Source organism: Schistocerca serialis, chromosome 11, assembly GCF_023864345.2.
Source record: "Schistocerca serialis cubense isolate TAMUIC-IGC-003099 chromosome 11, iqSchSeri2.2, whole genome shotgun sequence".
Taxonomy (NCBI): Eukaryota; Metazoa; Arthropoda; class Insecta; order Orthoptera; family Acrididae; genus Schistocerca; species Schistocerca serialis.
The window spans coordinates 206,696,122-206,717,749 of NC_064648.1; the positions used below are offsets into that span (position 1 = coordinate 206,696,122).

General features: G+C 41.8%; 1 protein-coding gene across 1 annotated transcript in view; it reads left to right on the plus strand.

Annotated features, from left to right (window-relative positions):
* Positions 1 to 21,628, plus strand: part of LOC126426661 (venom serine protease-like) — a 107,854-nt gene that overhangs the window by 45,995 nt on the left and 40,231 nt on the right. The window contains exon 3 of the mRNA XM_050088546.1: positions 5,661 to 5,856. Coding sequence (XP_049944503.1) covers positions 5,661 to 5,856 — 196 coding nt within the window. The remainder of the gene's footprint in view (positions 1 to 5,660; positions 5,857 to 21,628) is intronic.

Sequence of the window (21,628 nt, forward strand, 5' to 3'; positions counted from 1 at the left end):
GAAAAAGTTTTATCAAATGCTTGCTTTAATGGTTAAAAGGCACAGTTCCACTCAGTACACACAAAATTGACACTAATAATCATCATCATACACCGATAGGACACAGTTTTTGGAGTGTCACAGATGAGAATTTAAAACTGAAAACATTGTAGTGGCCAACGGCCTTGCCGCAGTGGTAACACCAGTTCCTTTCAGATCACCAAAGTTGGTTGCTCGGATGGTTTGGAGGCGGGAGAAGGGACCAAACTACGAGGTCATCGGTCCCTCAAAGTTAAGTGCTGTTGAGCTCGGCTAGCATTTGGACAGGTCGTCATCTGGATCTATCGAGTGCTGTCGACAAGCGGGGTGCCCGGCCTTTGTGAGGCCAACTGGGGAGCTACTTGACTGAGAAGTAAAGGGCTATTACAAATAATTGAAGCTATTTCATAAATTCACTGTAGCTCCATTCATTGACATATGGTCACGACACACTACAGACACGTAGAAAAACTCATAAAGTTTTGTTCGGCTGAAGCCGCACTTCAGGTTTCTGCCGCCAGAGCGCTCGAGAGGGCAGTGAGACAAAATGGCGACAGGAGCCGAGAAAGCGTATGTCGTGCTTGAAATGCACTCACATCAGTCAGTCATAACAGTGCAACGACACTTCAGGACGAAGTTCAACAAAGATCCACCAACTGCTAACTCCATTTGGCGATGGTATGCGCAGTTTAAAGCTTCTGGATGCCTCTGTAAGGGGAAATCAACGGGTCGGCCTGCAGTGAGCAAAGAAACGGTTGAACGCGTGCGGGCAAGTTTCACGCGTAGCCCGCAAAAGTTGACGAATAAAGCAAGCTGGGAGCTAAACGTACCACAGCCGACGGTTTGGAAAATCTTACGGAAAAGGCTAAAGCAGAAGCCTTACCGTTTACAATTGCTACAAGCCCTGACACCCGATGACAAAGTCAAACGCTTTGAATTTTCGGCGCGGTTGCAACAGCTCATGGAAGAGGATGCGTTCAGTGCGAAACTTGTTTTCAGTGATGAAGGAACATTTTTTCTTAATGGTGAAGTGAATAGACACAGTGTGCGAATCTGGGCGGTAGAGAATCCTCACGCATTCGTGCAGCAAATTCGCAATTCACCAAAAGTTAACATGTTTTGTGCAATCTCACGGTTTAAAGTTTATGGCCCCTTTTTCTTCTGCAAAAAAAAAAAAACGTTACAGGACATGTGTATCTGGACATGCTGGAAAATTGGCTCACGCCACAACTGGAGACCGACAGCGCCGACTTCATCTTTCAACAGGATGGTGCTCCACCGCACTTCCATCACGATGTTCAGCATTTTTTAAACAGGAGATTGGAAAACCGATGGATCGGTCGTGGTGGAGAACACGATCAGCAATTCATGTCATGGCCTCCACGCTCTCCCGACTTAACCCTGTGCAATTTCTTGCTGTGGGGTTATGTGAAAGATTCAGTGTTTAAACCTCCTCTACCAAGAAACGTGCCAGAACTGCGAGCTCGCATCAACGATGCTTTCGAACTCATTGATGGGGACATGCTGCGCCAAGTGTGGGAGGAACTTGATTATCGGCTTGATGTCTGCCGAATCACTAAAGGGCACGTATTTTGAGTTTTTGTATGTGTGTGCAAAGCATTGTGAAAATATCTCAAATAATAAAGTTATCGTAGAGCTGTGAAATCGCTTCAATCATTTGTAATAACCCTGTATATTTGTATATAGATAATTTTGAGAAGAGTGCATAAGACAAAATATGCTGATTTTTCATAAATTTAAATAGTAAATGTAGTGTTGAATATGAGGAAAAACATTAGTAAGTGGGTTAAGGAGTTCAGTCTTGTCGCTGTAAAGGATGCTGGTATATCTTTTGTTATTTGTTTAACGCCCTTATTTTTAAGGCATAATTTAATTCTTGTTATTTTGTATTTATGATAACCTTTCCTTATTTGGTAGATATCAGTTAGCTTTCCTCTAACTTTTAGAGCTGTCATTTTAGAATTAAGATACATTTTGATTTATGAGGTTACTTCATTCGGAGGAAGGCAACGGCAAACCACCTCCACTAGGGCCTTGCCTAGTATGACGGTGTGGGTCTCCCGCATCATCCCCCTATGCTCTGTCAAGAAGCATGAGACTTCATTTCCAGGTTACTTTATGTTCTGTATATGAACATGGTCCTGTGCAGTGGATAATCTATAGACTAGCCAACCGCCATATGTCTGATTCTACTGCCTATTTACACTCAAGGCCCAATTACCTTTTTTTTTTTTTTTTTTTTTTTTTTTTCTTCATCAGTCTACTGACTGGTTTGATGCGGCCCGCCACGAATTCCTTTCCTGTGCTAACCTCTTCATCTCTGAGTAGCACTTGCAACCTATGTCCGCAATTATTTGCTTGACGTATTCCAATCTCTGTCTTCCTCAACAGTTTTTGCCCTCTACAGCTCCCTCTAGTACCATGGAAGTCATTCCCTCATGTCTTAGCAGATGTCCTATCATCCTGTCCCTTCTCCTTATCAGTGTTTTCCACATATTCCTTTCCTCTCCGATTCTGCGTAGAACCTCCTCATTCCTTACCTTATCAGTCCATCTAATTTTCAACATTCGTCTGTAGCACCACATCTCAAATGCTTCGATTCTCTTCTGTTCCAGTTTTCCCACAGTCCATGTTTCACTACCATACAATGCTGTACTCCAGACATACATCCTCAGAAATTTCTTCCTCAAATTAAGGCCGGTATTTGATATTAGTAGACTTCTCTTGGCCAGAAATGCCTTTTTTGCCACAGCGAGTCTACTTTTGATGTCCTCCTTGTTCCGTCCATCATTGGTTATTTTACTGCCTAGGTAGCAGAATTCCTTAACTTCATTGACTTTGTGACCATCAGTCCTGATGTTAAGTTTCTCGCTGTTCTCATTTCTACTACTTCTCATTACCTTCGTCTTTCTCCGATTTACTCTCAAACAATACTGTGTACTCATTAGACTGTTCATTCCGTTCAGCAGATCATTTAATTCTTCTTCACTTTCACTCAGGATAGCAATGTCATCAGCGAATCGTATCATTGATGTCCTTGCACCTTGTATTTTAATTCCACTCCTGAGCCTTTGTTTTATTTCCATCATTGCTTCCTCGATGTACAGATTGAAGAGTAGGGGCAAAAGGCTACAGCCTTGTCTTACACCCTTCTTAATACGAGCAGTTCGTTCTTGATCGTCCACTCTTATTATTCCCTCTTGGTTGTTGTACATATTGTATATGACCCGTCTCTCCCTATAGCTTATCCCTACTTTTTTCAGAATCTCGAACAGCTTGCACCATTTTATATTGTCGAACGCTTTTTCCAGGTCGACAAATCCTATGAAAGTGTCTTGATTTTTCTTTAGCCTTGCTTCCATTATTAGCCGTAACGTCAGAATTGCCTCTCTCGTCCCTTTACTTTTCCTAAAGCCAAACTGATCGTCACCTAGCGCATTCTCAATTTTCTTTTCCATTCTTCTGTATATTATTCTTGTAAGCAGCTTCAATCATGAGCTGTTAAGCTGATTGTGTGATAATTCTCGCACTTGTCAGCTCTTGCCATCTTCGGAATTGTGTGGATTACCATAACTTCCTGCATTCTACGTTCGTCACCAGGCCACTTACACATACTGTACCTCCATTCTATGAAACTCCACTGCGCATCTGTTCCTAATTTGTGTGCATGGTAACAAGTAAGGTAATTAAAGTATTTTTCATTATTTATTTTCGCAGTCTACTTAGCCTCTTTTTCAAATCTAATTCCAGTTTATCAAACCTTAATTTTTTTCTCTGCAATCTTTTATCACTCCAGTTCTTTTCAGGAACTTACTTGATAAGCATTGGGGATTTTCAACTTTTTGATGTACTAATTGCATTTTGCCGATACATTCATATTGTGTAATCATTTTTATGGATGGTGTGCACCATGACCACCTTCTGTAAATTGCATAAAACCTTTCCCCATAGATATTTCCTTATCCCTACTTCTGTAATTTTTGTATTGCAGATAATCTAAAAATGCCTACAACAGGTGAAACGCTTCACTGAAACTTGAAAACGAAAATCTCTGCAACAAAGATTGAACTTTTATCTCAAATCTTACACCAGTTGCCATATCTGCCACAAAGACTGAATGAATGGAATACATTTTATTTCAGATTATTTTTGGAAAATTGCACCATATTATGGACATTCAGTAATTTGTCATACAAACTATGGCAGTAAATTTAAATTTTCATGAGCTCATTGGACTTTCGATTTATTTTTCTACAGTCACATAGAGTCTTGATATTAAATAATTTTAATAGGTGTATTTGTGTGTGGCACTCAGACCATTTTCATATGAATTATATTCCATGCTATAAAAACTGTGTAACAGCATTTCAGGTATGACAAACTGCCTATTGGCTTCTGTCTCGGGTTCTTTGGCTGACATTCATCTAATGATTTTACTGACGTTTCGCCAGCATGAGTGGCTGGCATTGTCAAAGCTTTGCCCTCCATTGCCAGTGTTGAAAGTCAGTAAAATTATTAGACGAACGTCGGCCGAAGAACCCGAGACAGAAGCCAATAGGCAATTTGTAAACAAGTGGCCACGAAACCCGTAACAATTTTGTATTTCAGGTATGGTCGTTGAGCAAACATTTTATGAGCTTTTACCATTCTCCATTCAGCTGATGGGCATTTTGATAGCTTTGTATTGAGTTATTCTGAGTAAGAACTGAATGTTTTACTACAACAGTCCCAGCTAAAGATTAGAAATAAACTTTCCAATTACAATCATACACAATTATCCACATCCTGATCTACTAATTTTAGTACAAGCGTGGATTTTCTGGTTAGGGGTATTGTTTCACTATTTCTGCCTATGCCTTGTCATTTGTTAGGCAGAATATATCTCATGCTTATGGGATGGTTGCATGCTAACTGAGACATTTGTAAACATTAGAACAAAAATAACAAAAGTAATAATTAAACCGTACCCCACAAGCAGTGCAAACTTCTGGGTGGAACACCATTCAGGCAGTCAAATTAATCATAAAAGGAAAGTACCAAAAGTTGACACTGTCACTGTTTATTTTTTACTACATTCATGTTACGAGTATTATGATGGCCAGTGTACGCTGATTCCAGTAAATGTTCTGAAGTTGTTCGTAATTGTGCAAATAAAAATAGGTGTTAACAAATAAATCAGTCACATTCTCTGACAAGAAAATGTCAGTTTTTCTAAACCATGTATAGAACAGTTTTCTTCTGGAACTTCAGTATTTGTGGTATGCCATTTTAATTCCCCCACATCCATATACTGACAAATGCAGAATCACATATGTCTAATTTTCATGTGTTGATGTAAGTAGCGTTTCCCAGTATTTGCATTGCAAATGCATAACTGTTCAGTTTATTTGTTAGCGATATAACTGTGTTCCAGCTTAAATTATTGTCTATGTTAAATTTAATCCATGGAATTTGTTTACATCAACTTCTTCCACGACTTTATTATCTATTTTAACTTCATGGAATTTTGAACATTTCATCTGAAATGTGTTAAGATTTAAATTAGAACCAGTACAACACTATCTTCAATTAATACAGATGTATTACTGACACAGAGCTTAAATTGACCTTTGACCTGACAGGAGTGGCATATGCTGGTAATGTCGAGTACACGACGCCTGTAGATTTTGAACCTCCAACGCAAAAGCGGACCATAGTGGAGTATCACTTGTATGATGAGAATAATCCCTTAATCTACAATTTTATGTTGGTGAAAATTGATCCGAAGTGGACTTGGTCACGAAGTGTTCAACCGATAGGCATCATTGAACAGGAAAGGTATGTTTGCATTCATTTATTCATCTTCTTAAAACTCACAGTTTCTGTGTATGGAACTTATTGTAGATTTTAATGTAAATAACACTGACTGTAAAATTATGAGGCAGAATTTCTGGCCAGTACTTCGGGAAAACTGCTAGTACTTAATAATAACAAAAATAATAATAAAGCATTGTGGCTCAATTACATGTCACTCAGGCAACCTGTGTTCCCCTAACCTACCCCTGTTAACCACCTGAGGAAAGGGGACCTACAGTACAATATATTGTTCTTGGAGACTTCTCATACCTTTGAGAGGTGAAGGTTAGATTAAAGGCAGACAGAAAATTTCTGTGGTCTGGCCGGGATTTGATGCCATGATATCTGGTTTCCTAGTCACACGTGCTTTACCAGTAAACCACTATGTCCGACTCAGTACTGCTGATAGACAAACACAAAAGTTAGTACACAAACCTAGTTTTTGAAACTAGGTTGGGAAGGTTAAAAAAGAAACCAGGTCACCCAGAGCCCAAGATGAGAGAGGGACCCGCCTGTAGCGACGATGATGGAAGATACTCTCTTTAATTGGCAATGTCCTCTGTCTTTGTTTGGTAACATCTTTCCTTTTATTATTTTAATGACTTTTTAAACTAGATGGTGACACTTTTTTTCCAGTAATATTTTATTTTTGTTTTGCGATCTTTCTTCCCTGTTTGGCAATTGTTCGTGTTCTGTTTTCTTATCTCACTACTGATTTTCTTTATGTATGTTTTCACTCATTTTCTTGCCATCTTATTTTCTTTTGAGCAAACTTCGCAATATATTTAATGACTTTCACATGATTTTTTTTACATCATTTAAGCATTCTCTGTACCTTTGTAGGATCCCTTGAGCTTGCTCTACTGTGCACCCCCCCACCCCCCACCCTACCCCACCCCCCACCGGCCACTCTCTCTCTCTCTCTCTCTCTCTCTCTCTCTCTCTCTCTCTCTCTCTCTCTCTCTCTCTCTGAGAGTCAGTCATTTTTCCACCAATCTTACCACAGTTTGCTAACCTGTACATCAATATCTATGTTATTTCTGCAAACATGCTCTATCATAATCAAACAACAGTCCCACATACTATTCTGCCAGCCCTATGTAACGTTCAGTGTTGCTCCTGAAGTCCTCACATTAGAGCTCTCCAATCTCTGGCTGCAACCCGTTCTTCTGCCAATCCATCCTTAAAATTCCAGGCAGAAATGATCTCCCCTCGTCCCCACTACAGCTGCATCTCTCGTATTGTAGGCTGTGAGTTGCCTCCACTTCCTTTTTAACACTCCCTGACATATCCCTCTTTGTGTGATCTTAGTCTTTCCCAGCAAGTCACCCCAGCAAGTCTCTTGGGTGCTCAGCTAGGTGTGATCATTTATGAAATACAATATTTCGATAGCTTATCTTGCTGTCATCTTCAGCTCATACCTGTAGAATGACCGTCCTTGCTGAAGTACATATCTTTCATACATGCCATGTTAGGTGGAGGGGGGGGGGGGTGACAGTATCAAGAAGATGGTACATCGTCAAAATGTCATGTTTTGTGAACGACTGCACCCAGCTGGACACCAGATAGCAATACAAACACATCTCTCTGTCGCTTCCCCAAGGAGAAACTATTAGTTTTAAAAGCTAGGATAGTGTATGTACATGTGTCTACTAGCATTTCTGATATTTCTCATGAAGGTAAGTTTTGACCAGGAGTACTGTCTCATAATTTTTTAGATTTTTCAAGAGAACTTTCCTTTAGATAAAATTATGTTGACTAATTGGAGATTGCTTTGAGGATTGCCTAAGAAGCTTGCCTTCGTATCTTGTGAAGATTTAAGATTTTATTATTTCATTTTGCTTTTATTACCATACTTATTAACAAAGGTTTTTTATTCAGGAAATGACAATTGTATTCTGCAAAAGAGTAACACAGTGTTATTTCAATACTTCATAACTATGATAACAGTGCAAGTTAATTCATAATATGATTTACTGTTGGGTATTTTTGAAGTGAAGAAACATATTTGTAATCCATCCATGTCTTAGCTAGGACACCTGAGTTATCTAAAATAAGGTGCTTATATATTTTTACATATTTTGCATGAAAAACTTGTCGGGGTTGCTACTGAACAGTTTGATGATGTGACCTCATTTCACTGTAGTTGTTAGCTTATGTATTGAGTGTCCCTATCCTAAACTCAGTAGTTTGGCACAAGGTACTAACTACTGGAAACTATAATTTCTTTATTGACATACATTGCCTACACTTTTTAACAATTGCTTAAGCTCGTAGTAACTGTTCTTAGTGATGGCCAGACTCAGTGCTAATCCATTTCAGAAATGAACTCCAGTTTCAAGACCATTTCACACTTATGTTTACAAAAATCCATATTACTAAACAACTTTCTGGGAACTCTGTAATGACTGGAGATTGCCTACGGTATGTAACGGCCTCCAGGGGCAATAAAAATGTGATTATAAATATTACGCATGATTATTGACTGAATTTAAAAATTTTATCCTGCTGAAATGTGGGGTTTCGCAGGGATCGAATGAAGGGTAGAGCAACGGGTCGTAACACATATGAAATGTAACGTCCACTGTCCAAAGTGCCGTCAATGCGAACAAGAGGTGACCGAGACGTGTAACCAATGGCACCCCATACCATCACGCCGGGTGATACGCCAGTATGGCGATGACGAATACACACTTCCAATATGCATTCACCGTGATGTTGCCAAACACGGATGCGACCATCATGGTGCTGTAAACAGAACCTGGATTCATCCGGAAAAAAAAAAGGACGTTTTGCCATTCGAGCACCCAGGTTCGTCGTCGAGTGCACCATCGCGGGTGCTCCTGTCTGTGATGCAGCGTCAAGGGTAACCGCAGCCACGGTCTCCGAGCTGATAGTTCATGCTGCTGCAAACGTCGTCGAACTGTTCATGCAGATGGTTGTTTCCTGCAAATGTCCCCATCTGTTGACTCTGGGATCGAGACGTGGCTGCACGATCCGTAACAGCCGTGTGAATAAGATGCCTGTTATCTTGACTGCTAGTGATACGAGGCCGTTGGGATCCAGCACGGTGTTCCGTATTACCCTTGTGAACCCATTGAGTCCATATTCTGCTAACAGTCATTGGATCTCGACGAACGCGAGCAGCAATGTTGCGATACTATAAACGGCAATTGCGATAGGCTACAATCCGACCTTTATCAAAGTCGGAAACGTGATGGTACGCATTTCTCCTCCCTACACGAGGCATCACAACAACGTTTCAGCAGGCCACGCTGGTCAGCTGCTGTTTGTGTATGAGAAATCGGTTGGAAACTTTCCTCGTGTCAGCACATTGTAGGTGTCGCCACCATTGCCAACCTTGTGTGAATGCTCTGAAAAGCTAATCATTTGCATATCACAGCATCTTCTTCCTGTCAGTTAAATTTCGTGTCTGCAGCACGTCATCTTCGTGGTATAGCAATTTTAATGGCCAGTAGTGTATTTGAGTGAGAAACTTTGTGTCTTAGGACAGTGTAACTAACGCTGAGCAAAAACCTGTATTTTATTTGGGCAGTATTTGAGAATGGGAGCACTTACCTTTAATAAATTTTTCTTGCTGTCCTCCAGCACAAAATGATGGAAGGAAAAGGATTGTCATTTACTTCATTTTTGCTGCCCATTCAGTCAAATTTCAGCATCAGGCATGATGTTTTGATTTATTACTTCTTTACTACCACTTCTATTCACAGCACAGTTTGCAGATAGTATCCACGTTCACCACTGAATGTACCTGCACTATTATATCATTGTATGACACCCAGTTCAGAATATATGACATCATAGACATTTGCGTGAAAAACTTGCTTATGCTTAAAATTCGGTGCAAATTACCCACACGATATTCGTCCGTTCTTTCATAATGAGAGCACTTATTGTCTTCCAACAAACTTTAAGCATAAAAACTTTCCTAAACTTTTTCCTCACTTACAGGTACATCTACAGCCACTCTGCAAAATCACTGTGAAGGGCAGAAAGTACATCCCATTGTACCAGTTATTAGGGTTCGTCCTGTTTCATTCACACATGAAGTGCAGGAATAATGATTGTTTGAATGCCTCTGTGCGTCCTATAAGTATTCTAATCTTTCCCTCGCAATCCCTACGTGAGCGATACATAGGGGGTTGTAATATATTCCTCATTTAAAGCCGGTTCTTGAAGCTTTGTTAATAGACTTCCTCGGGATGGTTTACATCTGTCTTCCAGATCAGTATCTGTGTGACACCCTCCCACAGATCAAACAAACCTGTAACCACTCACGCTGCCTTTCTCTGCCGTTGTTGTTGTTGTGGTCTTCTGCATCCTTCTGAATCTGCTTAGTGTATTCATCTCTCGGTCTCCCTCTATGACTTTTACTCTCCACGCTGCCCTCCATTTCTAATTTGGTGATCCCTTGATGCTTCACAACATGTCCTACCAACCGATCCCTTCTTCTAGTCAAATTGTGCCACAAACTCCTCTTCTCCCCAATTCTGTTCAATACTTCCTCATTAGTTATGTGATCTACCCATCTAATCTTGAGCATTCTTCTGTAGCGCCACATTTCGAAAGCTTCTGTTTACTTGTCTAAACTATTTAGTATCCATATTTCACTTCCATACATGGCTACACTCCATACAAATACTTTCAGAAACGACTTCCTGACACTTAAATCAACACTCGATGTTATTTCCTAATCTAATTCCCTCGGCATCACCCGACTTTTCGACTACATTCCATTATCCTCGTTTTGCTTTTGTTGATGTTCATCTTATACCCTCCTTTCAAGACACTGTCCATTCCGTTCAACTGCTCTTCCAAGTCCTTTGCTGTCTCTGACAGAATTACAATGTCTTTCTCTGTATGTGTTCAATATCCCCTGTCAGCCCTATATGATACAGGTCCCACACACTTGAGCAATAGTCTAGAACTGGTCTCATAAGTGACTTGTAAGCAATCTCTGTTGTAGACTGGTTGCACTTCCCCAGTATTCTACCAATAAAACAAAGTCCACCACCTGCTTTACCCATGACTGAGTCAGTATGATCATTCCATTTTGTATTCCTACAGCCTGTATGATCATTCCATTTTGTACCCCTGCAAAGTGTTGCACCCAGGTATTTGTACGAGTAGGCCAGTTCCAGATGTGACTCATCGGTGTTATAGTCATAGGGTGCTACGTTTTGTCATTGCAAGTGCACAATTTTACATTTTTGAACATTTAAATCAAGTTTCCAATCCCTGCACTACTTTGAAACCTTATCAAGATCTGACTGAATATTTACGAAGCTTCTTTCAGACAGTACTTTATTATAGATAACTGCATCATGTGCAAAAAGTTGAGGGTTATTGTTAATATTGTCAGGAAGGTCATTAATATACAACAATAACTGCAAAGGTCCCAACACGCTTTCCTGGGGCTTACTCGAAGTTACTTCTACATCTGGTGATGACTCTCCATCCAAGATGGAAAAAAGCCCTCAATCCAGCGCAGCAAGTAGGGTAGCACAGTGGTTAGTGTACTGGATTCACTCTCGGGAGGACAATAGTTCGAACCCGCATCCAGCCATTGATCTCTCACCTCGCTCTCCAGCCCTTGCCGCCAGTGCTCAATGGGAAGTGGTTGCCGACTTGCATGGCAGTGATCATTTCCCAATCTGGATTCACCTGCCAGATGGCGTGGGCCCCGAAAGGAGACCACCAAGGTGGGTGCTCAATGGGGCCGACTGGACACTTTATAGCCAGTTGGCCCAGTTTGAACACTGTGCAAATGTTGAGGCACGGGTGGATCGTATTACCAAAATGGTCCACCGCGCCGCTGAAGCATCCATTCCACAGGCCACCGGAAGAGGCAGCCTGTCCCTTGGTGGAGTGCCGAATGCCATTCTGCAATCAGGACCAGGCGTGCGGCTCTGAGTCGGTTCCAGTGTTGGCCGACTGCTGAGAATCTTGCAGCCTTTACGGTGGCGAGGGCGAAATGTCGCTGCATTATTCGAGAGAGCAAGAAGAGGTCGTGGCAACAGTTCCTGAACACCATTAATCATTCCACCAAAAGTTCCATTGTGTGGGAGACCATCAGGAGAATTTCTGGGAGAGGAGGGAGGTGCCCCACGGCTTCTGTAATGGCTAACGGCACTCTCCACACGGGTCCGCGAGACATTGCCCAGACTGTGGCAGCGTATTTTGCCACAATTACTGCAACAGCCAGTCAGGATCCGGGTTTCCAGCGCCATAGAGTGGTTGTTGAGAGGTGTAGTCTGGACTTCCAGTCCACCTCTCGTGAAGTTTACAACTGCCCATTTTCTATGTGGGAGCTGGATTCTGCATTGTCTGCAGCTCGTGACACATCCTGTAGTCACGACAGGATCCATTACAGTGTGCTACGACACCTAACAAGGCCCAACAAAGAAATCCTCCTCGCACTTTTTAATGTCATTTGGGCGTGGCATGAGGCAGTTTTAATTCCTTTTTTAAAACCTGTTAAAGACCTGACGAGCCCAAGTAGCTACCGTAGTTTTGCCCTCACTAGTTGCGTGGGAAAGACCTTGGAGCGGATGGTCAACTGCCACCTTGTCTGGATGTTAGAATCCTGGCAACTCCTTAGTCGCTTTCAGTGTGTGTTCAGGAGGTTTCGCTCCACCTTCGATAATCTTGCCCTCCTGGAGGCGGCTATACAACAAGCTTTCCTATGCCGTCATCACCTTCTAGGTGTATTTTTTGACATCGAGAAGGCCCACGATACCACTTGGAGGCATCTCATCCTGGAGCAGCTTCACGAATGGGGTTTTCGTGGTTGTCTTCCTCTTTTTATTCAGTCTTTCCTCTCGCCACAATATTTTAGATACCGAATTGGTGACATCCTGTCTGACCGCTTTGAGCAGGAGAATGGTGTCCCTCAGCGTAGCATTTGAAGTGGGACTGTCTTTGCCATCACTATTAATAGCATTTCCTCCATAGTGAAAAGTCCTGTCCAGTGTTCCTTGTTTGTGGGTGATTTCTCGTTGTTTTGCTCTTCTTCAAGCCTTGCAACAACAACGCGTCAGTTGCAACTTACTCTTAGACGTTTGGATGACTGGGCGCAGAAGAGTGGTTTGAAGTTTTCCACTGAGAAGGCCGTGTGTGTTCTTTTTCAACGTTCTCATTCGATTTTAACCTTTCCTGAGTTGATGCTGAGGGACACTGTCCTCGCTTTTAAAGACATGGTGAGATTTATGGGGCTCATTTTTGATTCGAAGCTTACGTGGTTACCTCATCTTAGAGACCTGAAATGACGGTCACTTAAACTTAAGGCTTTAAGTATTTTAAAGTGTCTTAGCCACAGTACACAGGGAGCCGACAGGACTAGTCCGCTCCAGTTTTACAGGGCATTTGTGCGATTTCGGCTCGATTATAGGTGCACGGTGTATGGGTCTGCGAGGCCTTCTTACTTTAAAGATGTTGGACGTTGTGCGCCGTGAAGGGCTTTGGTTGGCAACTGGGGCATTCCGAACTAGCCCCATACTGAGCCTCTGTGCAGAGGCTGGTGAACCGCCACTTCATATGCGGCGGCAGCCAGGTGTATAAAACTTCGTCCACACCATACACACCTGCTCAGCTTCCTCTGGTGGCACAGCTATTTCATAACCGGCAACGAACGATGCGGCCCTATGGGATTCACGCACAGGATTGCCTTTCTGTGACGAATATGGCTGGTCTTCATGTTTTCTGTCGCGGTTGAAGCAGATTTCCACCTTGGCTCCTCCGGAGACCCAGAATTATTTTAGATTTGACTAATTTTAAGAAAGATAGTACACCAGATTTTACATTCCAATCCCAGTTTTTTAACATTTTAGATGTGCATCACGGTTTTACCGTCGTTTATACTGATGGCTCCAAACAGGAGAATTTCCTTGGCTGTTCTGTAGTGTTCCCTGATCATGTTAACCGGATTCGCCTCTCTGACGAATATACCGTTTTCGCAGCGGAGCTCCACGCAATCGTGAAGGCACTGGAGCGGATGAATCGTGTTCAGGGGAATAGATTTCTCCTCTGCTCCGATTCTCTTAGTGCCTTACAATTATTGCAGAATCTGTACCCCACTGAGGAGATGGTCCAGCTGATATATCGGGTGATCAAAAAGTCAGTATAAATTTGAAAACTTAATAAACCACGGAGAGGTAAAAATTGACACACATGCTTGGAATGACATGGAGTTTTATTGGCTGGGGGGGGGGATTTCACAAATTGTCCGACAGAGGCGCTGGACAGCAAAACGTCAGTAACTGCTACTGTGACGGGTGAGAGGTTCACCGATGTGTTACAGAATCGCATCATCCCCAGCCTGGCTGATAAATACCTGCTGATACGTACGATGTTTATGCAGGATAGCGCTTCACCCCATATTGCTAGACACGAGAAAGATCTCTTGCGCGCGTCGTTTGGTGATGATCGTGTGCTCAGCTTTCGTCACACTTGGCCTCCCAGGTCCCCAGAACTCAGTCCGTGCGATTATTAGCGTTGGGGTTACCTGAAGTCGCAAGTGTATCGTGATCGACCGACATCTCTAGGGATGCTGAAAAACAACATCCGACGCCAATGCCTCACCATAAACTCCAGACATGCTTTACAGTGCTGTTCACAACATTATTCCTCGACTAAAGCTATTGTTGAGGAATGATGGTGGACATATTGAGCATTTCCTGTAAAGAACATCATCTTTGCTTTGTCTTACTTTGTTATGCTAATTATTGCTATTCTGATCAGATGAAGCACCATCTGTCGGACATTTTTGAACCTTTGTATTTTTTTGGTTCTAATAAAACCCCATGTCATTCCAAGCATGTGTGTCAATTTGTACCTCTCTATCTACATTATTCCTTGATTTATTCAGTTTTCAAATTTATAGTCACTTTTTGATCACCCGGTATGACCAGCTGTAGTTGCTCTAGCTGCAGGGTAAGGAGGTGTCCTGCTGGGTGCCTGGTCATGTAGGAATATGGGGCAACGAACAGGCCGATCGGGCTGCCGAGGAGGCCTGCAGAGAGCAGGATGTGGTCCAGTGTCCTATTCCCTTGCAGTCTGTCATTTCTGCACTCCACAAGAAGTGCACGGAGCTGTGGGAGGAAGAATGGCTGGCAGTGACGGCCAATAAACTGTGGTCGGTGAAGTCAACAACTCGGCCGTGGCGTACCTCTTGCCGGGTGCTCAGGCGGGAAGAAGTGACCCTCACGCGTCTTCGGATCGGGCACTGTCCTCTCACGTATAGCTTTCTATTACAGCGGGAGGATCCCCCGATTTGTGATGCTTGTGGTGTGAACATCTCTGTCCGCCACATTAACAGACTGCATTTTATACCGTGATGCAAGGGCAGAAGCACAAGTTGATGGGGATCTGCCCTGTGTTTTAGCTAATGTTGAAACATGTGTGTCTAGGGTTTTAAAGTTTTGTAATGTGTCTGGACTCTGGCCTAAACTTTTAGGCTGGAGGATTTAGTGTATTGAAAAGTGACTGGCTTCTCCCTTCTTCCTTGCAGTCAGCCAGCCACTGCCATCTGCTATATTGTTTTAGCTCCCTCTACCACTTTCTTCCCGGGTTGTCCACGTTTTACTGCTGGCGGCATGCTTCGTCTCACGCTTCGGTGTGGGTAGGCACATATTTTTCCGAGCTAGTTTCCTGTGTCTTACGTTCTGTTTTACCTTATTGTTCTGAGTCTTTTTCTTGACACTCATCTCAATCTGTTACCGAGCGGGCGCTGAAGACCTTGCCGTCGTGCGCCCTTAAAACCCTCTCCATCCGTCTACGTCAGATTTAGGTTTTCTGTGACTTTCCTAAACTGCCTTCGGCTAATGCCGGGATGGCTCCTTTGAAAAGGCAGAGCTGATTTTCTTCTCTGTCCTTCCCAACTCTGAGCTTGTGTTGCACCTCTGATGACCTAATTGTTGACGGAACGCTAAACACTAATCTCCACGTCCTCCTCCTCAGTCAAGTCGAAATTTCACTTGATACACTTTTCCGAAACTCCTTCACTAAAGAAGGTGAAGTAAATATTCCTGAATTCCCATCAAGAACAACTGCCAAGATGAGAAACATAGAAGTAGATATCCTCAGAGTAATGAAGCACCTTAAATCACTTAATAAAAGCAAGGCCTCTGGTCCAGATTGTATACCAGTCAGGTTCCTCTCAGAGTATGCTGATAAAATAGCTCCATATTTAGCAATTATATACAACCACTCGCTCACAGAAAGACCCGTACCTAAAGACTGGAAAATTGCTCAAGTCACACCAATACCCAAAAAGGGAAGTAGGAGTAAACCGCTGAATTACAGGCCTATATCACTAACGTCGATTTGCAGTAGGGTTCGGAACATATACTGTATTCGAACATTATGAAGTATCTCGAAGAAAACAATTTATTGACACATAGTCAGTACTGGTAGAGGAAATACCATTCTTGTGAAACACAACTAGCTGTTTATACTCGTGAAGTAATAAGTGCTATTGACAGGGGATGTCAAATTGATTCCATATTTTTAGATTTCCAGAAGGCTTTCGACGCCGTTCCTCACAAGCAGTCTTCTAACCAAACTGCAGGCCTATGGAGTATCGCCTCAGTTGTGTGACTGGGTTTGTGATTTCCTGTCAGAAAGGTCACAGTTCATAGTAATAGACTGAAAGTCATCAAGTAAAACAGAAGTAATATCTGGTGTTCCCCAAGGAAGTGTTACAGGCCCTCTATTGTTCCTGATCTATATTAACGACATAGGAGACAATCTGAGTAGCCGTCTTAGATTGTTTGCAGGCGATGCTGTCATTTACCATCTTGTATAAGATCATCAGATGATCGACACGACTTGCAAAATGATTTAGATAAAATATATCTATGGTGCGAAAAGTGGCAGTTGACCCTGAACAAGGAAAAGTGTGAAGTTATTCACACGAGTACTAAAAGAAATCAGCTAAATTTAGATTACGCGATAAGTCACACACATCTGGTGGCTGTAAATTCAACTAAATACTTGGGGATTACAGTTACAAATAACCTAAATTGGAACAGTCACATAGATAATATTGTGGGTAGAGCAAACCAAAGATTGCGATTGATTTGCTTTCCCACAACATTACATAAGTGATAGTTCCAATTTAAGTTATTCATAATTGTAATCCCTAAGTATATAGTTGAGTTTACGGATGTGATCATTCCTATGTAAGTTATTCATAATTGTAATCCTTAAGTATTTAGTTTAGTTTACAGCCTTTAGTTTTGTATGATCTATAGTGTGATTGAAATTTAGTTAATTCTTTTTTAGCACTCATGTGGATGACTTCATACTTTTCATGAAGAGTCGATTGTCACTTTTTGCACCATACAGATATCTTATCTAAACCATTTTGTAATTCGTACTGATCATCTGATGGCATTACAGGAGAGTAAGTGATGGCATCATCTGCAAACAATTTGAGAGAACTGCTCAGATCGTCTCCTAAATAGCTAATACTCAAGAAGTGATTGAACGAATATTTTGCAAGACACTATCATGCATGAATTACTCTTTCTTAGTATTCTTATAATGAATGGCAGCCTGACATCTGCTTTGCTTACAGTTCATTGTATGTGGTCATTCCATTTTAGGTCGCTCCATTTTGTTACTCCTAGGCATTTTATGGTAGTTACTGTATACAGTAATTTGTCGTCAATAGTGGAGCTGTGCAGTAGTGTATTTTATTGTCTGTTTATGGGCAATTCATTATATTCAAGTACGTTCAGGTCAACTGCCTCTCCGTGTACCAAACATCGACATTCTGCAGGTCTTCCTGCAATTCACTTCTGTCTTCAGGCATTACTACCTTCTTATAGACAACTGAAGTGGCTTTGAACCGTATTCTGTCACCGGTCTTGTATATTCATTGATGTTCATCTTACAACCTCTTCTCAAGATGCTATCTGTTGTTTGTAATTCTGTCAGAGATGAAGTCATCAACAAACCTTAGATGCCCATTGGCAGTGTAGGGTCTTGATTTAATCATAATTTCATTAGTTTTTATTATTTCTCCCTGAACTTCAGTTCCTTTTCCAAATTTCTCTTAGGTTTCCTTCACTGCTTGCTCTATGTACAGATTGAATAACATGATAGGCTAGGCTACAACTAATCATTCCCTTCTCAAATACTGCCTCATTTGTGGGTCCTGGTCCTTTGACTTTTTAGGTGCAGCCTGGTTTCTGCACACATTAATTGCTCTCTGCATTTCATCCCTGATAAATACAAAATTTCCAGTCAGCATTGTCAGAAGCTTTTTCTGAATCTACAAATTCCACGAGTATAGGTTCGGGTCTTTTCAGTTAATCTTCTAATGTAAGTTGTAAGCCCAGTATTACATTTACATCTATATACTTAACTCCGCAAGCCACCGTACGGTGCATGGTGGAGGGTACCTTGAACCACTACTAATGATTTCCCTTCCCATTCCACTCAGCTATTCATTTCTGTTTGGGCCATAATTTCTTTTACCTTATTTTCGTGGACTCTACATGAAATGTATGTTGGTGAAAGTAGAATTGTTCGGAGTCAGCTTCAAATACTGGTTTTCTTAATTTTCTCAATAGCATTCCTCAAAAAGAATGTCACCTGACCTTCAGGGATTCCCAGTTACTTCCCTAAGCTTTGCTGTAATACTTGTATGTTGATTGAATCTATTGGTAACAAGCCCTAGAGCCTGCCTCTGGATTGCTTCAATGTCTTTCGTTAATCCGAACTGACCACTACGGTCGCAGGTTTGAATCCTGCCTCGAGCACGGATGTGTGTGGTGTCCTTAGGTTGGTTAGGTTTAAGTAGTTCTAAGTTCTGGGGGACTGATGACCTCAGCAGTTAAGTCCCATAGTGCTCAGAGCCATTTGAACTATTTAATCCGAACGGGAGGAGATCGCAAACGCTTCAGTACTAACCAAGAATGGCTCGCCCTAGTGTCCCATATATGGTGTTTTCTCACAATGTGTTGGTTATGAACTGTAGATTAAAACTGAAGAAACTGCAAAAAGGTGGGAATTTCAGGAGATGGAACCTGGATAAACTGACTAAACCAGAGGTTGTACAGAGTTTCAGGGAGAGAATAGGGGAACAATTGACAAGAATGGGGGAAAGAGATACAGTAGAAGAAGAATGGGTAGCTTTGAGGGTCGAAGTAGTGAAGGCAGCAGAGGATCAAGTAGGTAAAAAGAAGAGGGCTAGTAGAAATCCTTGGGTAACAGGAGAAATATTAAATTTAATTGATGAAAGGAGAAAATATAAAAATGCAGTAAATGAAGCAGGTAAAAAGGAATACAAACGTCTCAAAAATCAACAGGAAGTGCAAAATGCTAAGCAGGGATGGCTAGAGGACAAATGTAAGGATGTAGAGGCTTATCTCACTAGGGTTAAGATAGATACTGCGTACAGGAAAATTAAAGAGACCATTGGAGAAAAGAGAACCACTTGTATGAATATCAAGAGCTCAGATGGAAACCCAGTTCTAAGCAAAGAAGGGAAAGCAGAAAGGTGGAAGGAGTATATAGAGGGTCTATACAAGGGCGATGTACTTGAGGACAATATTATGGAAATGGAAGAGGATGTAGATACTGCGTGAAGAGTTTGACAGAGCACTGAAAGACCTGAGTCAAAAGAAAGCTCTGGGAGTAGACAACATCCATTAGAACTACTGACATCCTTGGGAGAGCCAGTCCTGACAAAACTCTACCATCAGGTGAGCAAGATGTATGAGACAGGTGAAATACCCTCAGACTTCAAGAAGAATATAATAATTCCAATTGCACAAAAAGCTGGTGTCGACAGATGTGAAAATTACCGAACTATCAGTTTAATAAGTCATGGCTGCAAAATACTAACGCGAATTGTTTACAGACAAATGGAAAAACTGGTAGAAGCTGACCTCGGGGAAGATCAGTTCGGATTCCGTAGAAATATTGGAACACGTGAGGCAATACTGACCCTGCGACTTATCTTAGAAGCTAGATTAAGGAAAGGCAAACTTACTTTCCTAGCATTTGTAGACTTAGAGAAAGCTTTTGACAATGTTGACTGGAATACTCTCTTTCAAATTCTGAAGGTGGCAGGGGTAAGATACAGGGAGCAAAAAGCTATTTACAGTTTGTACAGAAACCAGATGGCAGTTATAAGAGGCGAGAGGTTTCAAAGGGAAGCAGTGGTTGGGAAGGGAGTGAGACAGGGTTGTAGCCTCTCCCTGATGTTATTCAATCTCTATATTGAGCAAGCAGTGAAGGAAACAAATGAAGTAGGTATTAAAATTCATGGAGAAGAAATAAAAGCCTTGAGGTTTGCTGATGACAATGTAATTCTGTCAGAGACAGCGAAGGACTCGGAAGAGCAGTTGAACAGAATGGACAGTGTCTTGAAAGGAGGATATAAGATGAACATCAACAAAAACAAAACGAAGATAATGGAATGTAATCGAATTAAGTCGGGTGATACCGAGGGAATTAGATTAGGAAATGAGACGCTTAAAGTAGTAAATGAGTTTTGCTATTTGGGGAGCAAAATAACTGATGATGGTCGAAGTAGAGAGGATATAAAATGTAGACTGGCAATGGCAAGGAAAGCGTTTCTGAAGAAGAGAAATTTGTTAACATCGAGTATTGATTTAAGTGCAAGGAAGTCGTTTCTGAAAGTATTTGTATGGAGTGTAGCCACATGGACGATAAATAGTTTGGACAAGAAGAGAATAGAAGCTTTTGAAATGTGGTGCTGCAGAGGAATGCTGAAGATTAGATGGGTAGATCACACAACTGATGAGATGGTATTGAATAGAATTGGGGAGAAGAGAAGTTTGTAGCACAACTTGACTAGAAGAAGGGATCGGTTGGTAGGACATGTTCTGAGGCATCAAGAGATCACCAATTTAGTACTGGAGGGCAGTGTGGAGGGTAAAAGTCGTAGAGGGAGACCAAGAGATGAATACACTAAGCAGATTCAGAATGATGTAGGCTGCAGTAGGTACTGGGAGATGAAGAAGCTTGCACAGGATAGAGTAGCATGGAGAGCTACATCAAACCAGTCTCAGGACTGAAGACCAGAAGAACAACTACTTTACAGATGAACAACACTTTCCTAAAACTCTTCCCAATAAACCGTGACTGTTTGCCTTTCCCACTACAGTCCTTACACACTCGTTCCATTTCATTTTGCAGCATTATTCCTGGATACTTAATTGACCTGACTGTGTCAAGTAGCACATTACTAATGGCTGCCATTCATCACATTCCCTTACAGTCACCCACCAATGACACTTTCTCGTACAACACAGCATCAGCAGCAAACAGTTGCAGTTTGCTGCTCACCCTGTCAGTCATATCATTTATGTATATTGAGAATAATAGCAGTCCTATTACACTTCCCTGGTGCAGTCCTGATGCTAACTTTGTCTCTGATGAACGCACTGGGTCGTATTACTTACAAGGGAACCTCTCCATCGCACCCCCCACAGATTTAGTTATAAGTTGGCACAGTGGATAGGCCTTGAAAAACTGAACACAGATCAATCGAGAAAACAGGAAGAAGTTGTATGGAACTATGAAAAAAACAAGCAGAATATACAAACTGAGTAGTCCATTAGCAAGATAGGCAAGAAGGACAGTGTGAGCTCAGGAGCGCCGTGATCTCGTGGTTAGCGTGAGCAGCTGCGGTACGAGAGGTCCTTGGTTCAAGTCTTCCCTCGAGTGAAAAGTTTACTTTCTTTATTTTTGCAAA